Source organism: Acinonyx jubatus, chromosome A1, assembly GCF_027475565.1.
Source record: "Acinonyx jubatus isolate Ajub_Pintada_27869175 chromosome A1, VMU_Ajub_asm_v1.0, whole genome shotgun sequence".
Classification (NCBI taxonomy): Eukaryota; Metazoa; Chordata; class Mammalia; order Carnivora; family Felidae; genus Acinonyx; species Acinonyx jubatus.
Window position 1 is genome coordinate 88,660,565 of NC_069380.1, and position 9,925 is coordinate 88,670,489.

Below are 9,925 nucleotides of genomic sequence, written 5' to 3' on the forward strand. Positions count from 1 at the left end.
AACAAACTGATGATTACCAGAGGGGAGGCAGGTGGGAGGATAGGTTAAACAGTTTATGGGAATTAAGGAGTGCACTTGTGATGAGCACATGGTGTTGTATGGAAGTGTTGAATCACTATATTTACACCTGAAACTAATATTACACTGAATATTAACTAACTGGAATTAAAATAAAAACTTAATTTAAAAACACAACTACTTATAGCAATAATTACTAAAATGTTGTAATAGGAATATGCTAAAGACAAAAAAAATTAAAAATTAAAAAAATAAATTGTTATTGCCTTTTGGCCAGACCACCATCTTCCAATAATTCACCAAAATGACCAACACAAAGGGAAGGAGGGGAGGCACCCACTATATTCTCTAGGCCTTTTAGAAAAAGGAGTTGGAGTTGTTCCTTTGTCCACATATATGTGAATCTACAAGAAAAGTGATATTGTAGACACAAGGGAATGGGCACTGTTCAAAAAGGAGTGCCTCACAAATGTTAACATGGCAAAACTAGAAGAGTCTACAGTGTCACCCAGATGCTGTTGGCATTGATGTAAACAAACAAGTTAAGGGCAAGATTCTTGCCAAGAAAATTAATGTACATATTGAGCATATTAAACACTCAAAGAGCTGATATAGCTACCCGAAATATGTGAAGGAAAATGATCAGAAATCGGAAGAAGCCAAAGAGAAAGGTACTTGCTTTCAACTGAAAGGCAAGCCTACTCCATCCAGAGAAGAATACTTTGTGAAAACTAAAGGAGGCTGAGCTGCTGGAACCCACTTCCTATGAATTCATGACATGGTAAGTGTTAAAAAAAAAAATACCTCAAGACTATTAAAAAAACGTGAAACATTGGAATTATCATTTTATAGATTAAGGCAATGAAGCATAGAGGTCTCTTACCTTTCCTTAAAGGGATCTGCAATTACTTACCAGTGACTCTGCATTAGAGAAAGGAAAATATGCAAATTTGAAGGGCCAGTCTGGGAACTTCTAGAAGTCATGTGATAAATAGAGTTTGGGCCAAATCCATGTCAAAGTTGGTCTAGTGCATGCATAGATTAATTCTGTGTTTATTTCTCCTGGTCTTGAATACATAGTTGGAGGAAATATTCTTTCACATAAGTGCATATGGAAGGAGAGCTAATTTGGCAAGAAAACCAAGTTGAAGCCCCTAGAAGTATTTCTCTATAGTAAAATCATAGAGAAAACCAATATTGCAACTCTGGTGAAAATTGCAGGGATTACAACCATCATTAAATATAGGAGAGGGATCATCACTGTCCTGTTTCCATTTAACTTGCTTGTTTACCTAATGCCAAGGCCACTGGGTCTTGTGGAACAAATATAGATTACCTAAAGTTAATCAGGAAGTTACAAAAATTGTAGCTTCTGTGGTATATTTGGCATCTTTGCTAGAGCAAATCAACACAGCTCCTTGTGTGGAAAATAAGAATTTCTCCATATAAATCAGCAAGGATTGTCAAAAACAGTACAACTTCACTTGAAATGGACAGTAGTATATTTTTATCATGTTTTCTCAGAGGTATCTCAACTCTTCTGTCTTCTGTCAAAATATAGTCCATAGAAACCATGATCAAATAAAATCTTACAGTACATTGTGCTGTCCACTAGACATCAGGCCAGATGGATCTGATATGCATTGAATTGTGAGTATCTTATGCCTTCATAAAATACATGCATGACAACAGGTAGGAGATAGGACCCATGAGCCTATCATTTCAAGGAAGAAATGCAGCATTCATTCATGTAGAGCATGAATAGATATCCCCTAAATCTCCTTTAAAGTGAAAAAAAAAGGTGCTACACTTGAACAGTTACCTGTAAGAAAGAGTCACAGCAGTGGCTGAGCCACTTTGGATTTGGAATGCAAGATATGCCATATTTGGTTATGTTGCTCCAGGCTTCCCCCCCCCCCCCCCATTAGTCCACATGACTGTCTCTACGCCGTATGGCAAATACAAGCTACAGTAAAAGCCAGTCTTCCACGTGGGTTTTAAGGACTAATAGATCCAACTCCAATGTTTCATAAGTTAGGGCAAATAGGGATTCTGGGTAGATCCTCTGAAAAAGCCCAATAGGTAAATAACACAAAAAGTCTTAGGGTTTTAGTGCAAAGTCATATCCTCTTCTGACATTTTCTTTTCAAGAAACAAATCCCAGATTGTTAATGGGCCCTGAGGAAGGTATATATAGAGAAGCTTCTAAGAAGAGGCACAGGAGGTGAGAATATTTCTGAGTATGTGGGTGGCTATCAGTCAGCCTCTTTCTTCAGCCATTCCAATAGTTTCTCAGTGGGCCTGTGTATCAATTGGCAGGGGGGCTGGGAATGGAAGCTATGCACAGGCTCAGTGGCATAGATTTTTCCTTACTATGTTGATCTGCCTACCACTAGATGTGAGGGCATTCACTGCAAAACCTAAAGTTTTACATGGAGCCCTAACTATCTGTCATTTCCTGAATCCTCAAGCTATCTTTCTAAGGGCAGGTTTATTCCAACATAAAAATTTTCATCACTGTAACAGGACATATTCTACATATGGATTTGCCTTCCTTCTCTGCTATGCTTCTGCATCATTATCTGTGGACTTAAGGAATGCCTCATTCATCATCATGGTATTCCACATAGCACCCTTCCAAGCTCATTTCAACATAACAAAAATGTAACAATGACTTCATGTCCATAAAAGGTATTGTTCTTTCCGTGTACCACAATATCTAGAAGTAAGTACCCTGATAGACAATTTGGATGACCTACTGAAAAAAATGTTATCTCATCAGCTTTGATGTAACATCCTATGGGTATATATATCATGTATTATATGCTTTGTATATCTAGTATACTTTTTCCCCAAAGACAGAATACATGGGTCTGGGAATCAAGGAGCAGAAATGAGTGTGAATACTTTCATCACCTAATATCCCACTTAAGTTTTTCTTTCCATCCCCACAACCTTAAACTGTGCTGCTCTTGAGGGCTTAGTTCTCAAAAGATAAGTGTGTTAACAAGAGGACACAATGGTTATGACTTCACCTGGTGTGGTGGGCCCTCATGCCATGACTCCATTGAACTGACAATTAGTTAAGAGTATTGGTTTTTTATATGGGTTGCATGTATGCAACCCATGTATAGGATGTGTTGCATCCTATACAATGAGGATAAGAAACACTATGTTTAGAACCCATGGAATTCTCTGGGTAAGTCTTAGTACTGCCATGTTTGATAGCGTCATTCAAAAACTATGACAGTCCAACAAAGGCTCATAGCTTCCAGAAACAAAAGGTTGGTAGACCAAGTAGTGTTTGAAAGCAAAAATAACATGAACTGGATCATAAAATCATGTGATTGAAATCAATACCAGCAGTGGTCTCATGACTCATTACAGGAATGAAGACTGTGGCTGTTATGGATATTTTTATGTCTATATTAGCCAATTATATATATTTATATATTAGCCAATTATATTATATAGACCATCAACCCTGAGAAGTTACTCAGATGAGATGAAAAGTACAGTGGACAGTCCTGAAATAATGGGCTTGAGATGGACACAAAACTTGCAGGACATGTGGCCCCCTTGCTGGAGAGAGGTGGGGAGTTGCCTATGAAGGTAAGGGCCTGAATTTTCTATGAGAGGAAATATTCATAGAAGGTAAGAATGGATGCAGAATGTAATAAAGATTAATGGTAACAACCCTGAGCGTATTGGTCTCCAGATACAGTTATTGCCCTTCCTTGATCTATTTAGTTTGTGGTGGGGTAGAGTGGGGATGGGATGAGGTGCTAATGAACCTGCAGGCTGTATTTCCTTGGTTCCCATATCCATAGAATATCTGGGGAGAGAATAAAGGGATAAGGTGAGCTAGTACCCCCTCCAAGTCCACTTCAGGTGGCACCTCAGGCAGTAGTAGAGGAAGGCTGCTCCTGTTCTTGCAAGAGTGGCCTGCCATGTTGGTTGCAGTTTCTTCCAGATGACCCTGCCCCTTGGGTTCTTCTAATACCAACTCTCCTTCTATCTTAAGTCTAGGGATGTTAGCAACTTCATACTGTTACTAATCTCAGGGTTTCCTCAGTATCTCCTGTTTGGATTTGCAGTTCTTTTATCACTTGTGTCACCAATGCTCTGCATTAAATGGCCTCCATTGTAAATATTTAAAGTTGTTTCTATTTTCCTAGTTAGACCCTTTCTGACACCGAGTGATCACTGACTTCATAAAAACTCAAATGATATCAATTTACCTACTGTCATGAATATGTGGCCTTCATAAGTGTTATGTCTTTGATCAGAACATCCATAATATTTATTTCTCTAATTTAGGGCTTCTCAACCTCAGCGCTGTTGACATTTGGGACCGGATAGTTCTTTGTTGTAGAAGACTATCCTGTGCATTGTACAATATTTAGCAGCATCCCTGGTCTACTTTCGAGATGCCAGTAATACCTCCCTCCTAGGTTGTGACCACCAAAAATGTCTCTAGACATTGCAAGCATCCCCTGCAAGGGTGGGAGTGGGGCAAAACTGCCTCTTGTTGAGAACCACTGCTCTAATTGAAAAGCTGTTAAAGACACTACAGTTTTTTTTTTCTCCCTTTGAAGTAATGATTTTTATTTGGACTAATCCCTGCCTATTGTGATTTAGTGTGGTTATTACAGTGGAGTTCAGTAGACATGGCTGCAGCTGGTCATATATATGATAATTTTATTTTCAATCTGCACCTTTAGTCACTTGCCAATACAAAATGCTCATCCTATAGAATGAAATGTTGCATGTAGCATTCTAAACTTTGACATCTTCCCATATCCATGCATTCATTCAGTCCATTCATTCATTCAGCCTATTAATTATTTACAGAGTGTTAGGCTCCTTTCTAAGCACATGGATGAGCAATTTAAGAAAGTAATGCCTCCAGTCTATCATAGCTGGGCATAATAGCATGACATCCAGAACCACATAAGAAAAGACTGTGCTCTTCTGAAAATGAGAGGGTGTTTTTCTCAAGTCTTGTTTTAATTAATGCAGACTTCCTCTTACAAGGATGTGTCATTATACGCTGAGACAAACTTCAGAAAATTAGGATGCACTTGGGTCCCATATTAGGCCACAGAATTACTGAGCAACTTGTTAATGCCAATGTGGATTTGGAACCACGGATCATTGTTGTGTGAAAACCATTGGATGCAGCTGTGCAAATCAAGCCCCCTGACTCCTTTTGCTTTCACTTCTGTACTCAAATAGTGCTTTTCAATTCTGCACTTCTCCCCTATGAAAGTAAGCAGAGAATTCTGTTTAGAATCTCATTGACATCAGTTGCCTTGTCTCTACTTAACTCACAGTTCTCTTTATTCAGTTTTTTTTTTGTGATTTTAAAATTTACAAACTGTCTTATAGCTCCAGCAAGCGAACATGTTTATTCTTATTTTTTTTTAATTTTTTTTTCAACGTTTATTTATTTTTGGGACAGAGAGAGACAGAGCATGAACGGGGGAGGGGCAGAGAGAGAGGGAGACACAGAATCGGAAACAGGCTCCAGGCTCTGAGCTGCCAGAACAGAGCCCGACACGGGGCTCGAACTCACGGACCTCGAGATCATGACCTGAGCTGAAGTCGGACGCTTAACCGACTGTGCCACCCAGGCGCCCCACATGTTTATCCTTATTATTCAAACACTAAATTAGATAAAATTTGACATGTCCTAAAGCCTTGCCTTGAAGTCATGGTACTCCTTTCAATTCTAAGAAACAGGATCCTTGGTATACTGTGTAGTCTCTACTTGATTCTTATTCTTTTTTCTTGTTCCACATATACTTATTCATGATGGACAAGTATTGCATTGTATGTTACTGACTAAATCCTCCATTTTCCCAACTGTTTTGATGATGGTATAGTGAAAGTGGTGATGGAGAAAATGAAGAAACTTCTATGGCCATGTAGCTGCTTAATAAATGTAGCAGAGTGATCATTGGTGCTATTGTAACATCTAGGAGTATGTTTGGTGGCATTTGAATAAGCTAGTAACCATGCATTGAAAATAGAAAAACATTAACAGTGGGACACAGAATTACTTGCCAGGGGAGATTGCCTTGGCCAGAGGTTCCTTTAAGGGATGGTTAGGTTTCCTTCTGGTGAGTCCCCACCCTGTAAAGATCCCAGGAATAGCTAGAGAAGAGCACACAGCAGATTTTCCAACCCCCTCACAGAAACATAAAACAAGCGCAGTTAAAGCAAGTACACCACAACTTGTGTCGCCAGTGGTTGCCTCACCTTTCTTCCCACTCTTGATCTCCCTATACCTGCTCCGTCCCCATCAAGCTCCTGACTGCTTTCTTCATATCCTTATTCCTCAGTGTGTAGACCAGAGGGTTGAGTGTGGGTGCAAGAATCATGTAAAGCACTGCCAGTGCTTTGCTCTGGTCCTGGGAGTAGTTGTCCTTGGGCTGCAGATACAAAAACATAATGGTCCCATAGAAGAGTGAGACTACCATTAGGTGGGAGGCACAGGTCCTAAAGGCCTTTTTCCTTCCCTCTGCTGAGCGCATTTTTACTACTGCCCTGGCGATGCATACGTAAGTGGTCAGGATGATGGAGACAGGCATGCCTAGGATGATTAGCCGGGCAATAAACATTTTAGATTCTGTCGGGCCAGTATCAACGCAGGAGAGTTTAACAATGATCAATAGTTCACAGAAGAAATGGTCCACACGCCGGTTTCCACATAGAGGCAGCACCATGGCCATTGAGGACTGGAGAAAGGAGTTAGCAAAACCAGAGGACCAGGAAGCTGCTGCCAGGAGGTGGCACAGCCTGGGGTACATGATGGAGGTATAGTGTAGAGGCCAGCAAACTGCAACATAGTGATCAACTGCCATCACCGCAAGGAGCACACACTCTGTGGAGCCAAGTGCCAAGGCCACCCAGTACTGGACCATGCAGCCAGCATAGCTGATCTTTTTGTTACCTCCCCACATGTTCACCAGCATCTGGGGCACAATGCTGGTGGTGAAGCAGAGGTCAAGCACAGAGACGTTTCTGAGGAAGAAGTACATGGGTGTATGAAGTCCAGCATCCAGGATAGAAAGTAGGATTATGGCCACGTTGCCCACAAGAGTTATGGTGTAGAATATCAGGACAAAGAGAGAGAGGATCAGCTCTAACTTGGGCCCCATTTTGCAGAGTAGAAAACTAAAGCCTATGATGACTTAATCCTAAGGCCAAGTCCACATCCCCAATACATGGTAGAACTAGGACTTGAAGTCAGAACTCACTGGTTCCAAAGTTCATGATCACTAAACTATCATACAACACTGCCTGTATTATTGTAAGTAGCTATGCATATAATCCCTTTGTAGTTATCACTCCCAATGCCTGGCACATACCGGGCACTCACTAAATGTTTACTGAGTGAAGAGAAAAGGGGGAGCTACCAGTTATTCAACAAAACCACTGCCAATCCTGATCAGTCAGAATGATAGAGGGGAGGAAAGATTGAGGGTTCATCCCCAGGGGTCATCTTTATAAACTGAAGTGTCCTTTTAATTAAGAAAAAAAACTTCCTAGAACCTTAAAAGCATTAATAACCTAGTTTTATGCCAATGTAGAAAGTCTGATTTTGGTGCTCACAAGAACAGTCTTGGCTTTTCAGTCCTTACTAGCTACAACCTGGCATTCAGAGCAATTGAAAGCAAACAATACTCACCTCCACACACAGTTTTCAGTCTGGTGTGTGAAAAGTCATGTTCTTGTCATGCTCTTTATCATCCACTTAAAGTCCTAGTGTGGGTGTGAGATCTGAATTCTTGGGGAGAGGAGAAGGGAAGCTATGTTAGGGCTGTCTCAGACACACAGGTCCCTTTTCCCTGCTATAAACAAAATCACTGCCAAAGCAGAAAGATGCAGAACAGAGTTTTCTCCTTGCCAAGACTATCAGACCTTCATATGGAGTAAAATGTATCTGCCACACAGCAAGTTAGGACCAAAGATGCAAAGTGGAATTTGGCAAAAACTGCCAGCACCTTCCTTTGCTTCTCTTACTATTAATGTTTTCTGCTCTAGCCCACAAACTACTTGGTTTTGTCCTGCTTTCAGAAATGCTTATATGCACCCAAATCACGTACTTATCCTATTTTCATTTCCTTACTGGGGGGTGGGGGGGGAATAAATTATCCTCAGTCTTAAAAAAAAAAAAAAAAAAGGAAGGGACATCTGTGCAGCTCAGCTGCTTAAGCATCCAAGTTTGGCTCAGATTATTTCAAGGTTTGTGAGTCAACCCCCACACTGGGCTCCTTGCTGTCAGCACGGAGCCTGCTTCAGATCCTCTGTCTTCCTCTCTCAAAAATAAATAAACATTTTTTTTAAAAAGGGGTTCTGTAATGGACCAAGGGTAATGTATATCTAGTATGCTTAGGGTTTCTATTAGCTAAATCGGTTTCTGGCACCTCTCAGCTGAAAGCCTGTCCATTGTGCCCAAAGACCCAGAAGACATTGATTTGACCTGGTGGCTGGGAGTTCTTTCTGCCTGTCCAAAAGACTTAGTTTGTAGTTGCAGGCAGCTTTTATAGTAAGTGCCTAGGGAGCTTTGAGAAACGTGATGTCCCCACATTTAAAAACCACTGCAAACTTCACTTGTTTACTCTGCAGAAACATCTCTGGAGGAAGAGCCCCAAAGTGATCAATTATTGTAAGATAGTGAGGGGCTTAGGAATAAGGTAAAAGTAGCATAGGGGGATGGAGTTACTGAGGCACTAAAGCCTATTTCTCCACATCTCCTCTGAAGTTTAAAAATGTCTATATTAAGAAACATGTTATTAAATGCTTAGGTGCATTTATGCAGTCACCAGAATTTTATTAGTTTGAATATGAAGAATAAAGCAGACACTGTTGGAGAACAAAAGAAAAGGAAAAGCCAAAAATCAAATGAGGCAGATTCCTTATTTGTAATAATGTGTCATTTTACTACTACTACTACTACTACTACTACTAAGTATGGTATTTATAGCAGTGATTTTTTTGTTGCATTTACACAAATAAGATAGTTTGGAGGAGTAACAATAAAATAAAGCTGGTTTGCAAAATGTTTTCTGTTACATTATTCAATTTACCCAATAAAAATTATCATGATCTTCAATAATACAATAATTTCCTCTGTATTGAGGCTATTTACTCACTATGCAGACATCTTGTTTTCAAAAAATCAGTTGTATCCAGTCAATTAGGATTTTCAGTTTAAAAAGTAAAAGGCCCAGCTAAACATCACCTTATAATGTGACCCAGCAATCGCATTACTAGATATTTACCTGATTTCAAACCTTACACCCACGCAAAAAACCTGCATGTGATTGTTGATACCAGCTTTTATTGTTAATCACCCAAAACTAGAAGTAATCAACATGTCCTTCAATAGGTAAATGATAAGGAAACTGGTACATCCATATTTAGCAATTTTTTTAAGGCCAGCAAGCCAAACAAAAAAAATGGATGAAGCTTAAGTTAATATGGCTAAGTGAAAGATGCCAGTCTTCGTTAAATTCTCCAAGCAGGCTCTCCCCTTGAAATGGGAGTCTTCTCCTCATAGAATCTTCAGATGCAACAAAAAGTCTGGGTGTGACATCCATGACTACTTTATAAGTGGAGAGGTTTTAATCCTAGTAAGAGCATCTCACAGTTTGGGAATTCTGCTGTTACTGTTGATCAGCATCAAAGAGCAGAGGGTTGGGTACCTGCAGAGAAAAAGACCCTGATGCCCTGTCAAGTAAAATTCTCATGTAAATACCAAGAGTATAATGAAGAAAGAATTGCCTGAAGAAATAAAAACAGAACATGCCCCAAGACAGAGGATAGTTTGTGAGGCTTTCTTCGCTTCTCATAAATTGAACATTATTCTCTGTTGATGGTGGGCGGGGGGGCACTT

At 40.0% G+C, this 9,925-nt stretch overlaps 1 protein-coding gene, 1 long non-coding RNA gene and 1 pseudogene across 3 annotated transcripts in view; 1 reads left to right on the forward strand and 2 right to left on the reverse strand.

Moving 5' to 3' along the window:
• The first annotated feature begins 322 nt into the window (after nt 1-322).
• On the forward strand, nt 323-803 carry LOC128314987 (60S ribosomal protein L21-like; annotated as a pseudogene).
• Nucleotides 804-5,667: 4,864 nt separating this feature from the next.
• LOC106970230 (olfactory receptor 10) lies at nt 5,668-7,174 on the reverse strand. The gene has a single exon (XM_015066840.3). The coding sequence runs from the start codon at nt 7,062-7,064 to the stop codon at nt 6,306-6,308; it is 759 nt and encodes a 252-aa protein (XP_014922326.3). The 5' UTR covers nt 7,065-7,174; the 3' UTR covers nt 5,668-6,305.
• A 1,626-nt stretch (nt 7,175-8,800) lies between these two features.
• LOC106969971 (uncharacterized) overlaps nt 8,801-9,925 on the reverse strand; it is a 67,913-nt gene continuing 66,788 nt past the window's right edge. For both annotated transcript variants that reach the window (XR_008297112.1, XR_008297111.1), the window contains exon 5: nt 8,801-9,734. This is a non-coding gene — a long non-coding RNA (uncharacterized LOC106969971). The remainder of the gene's footprint in view (nt 9,735-9,925) is intronic.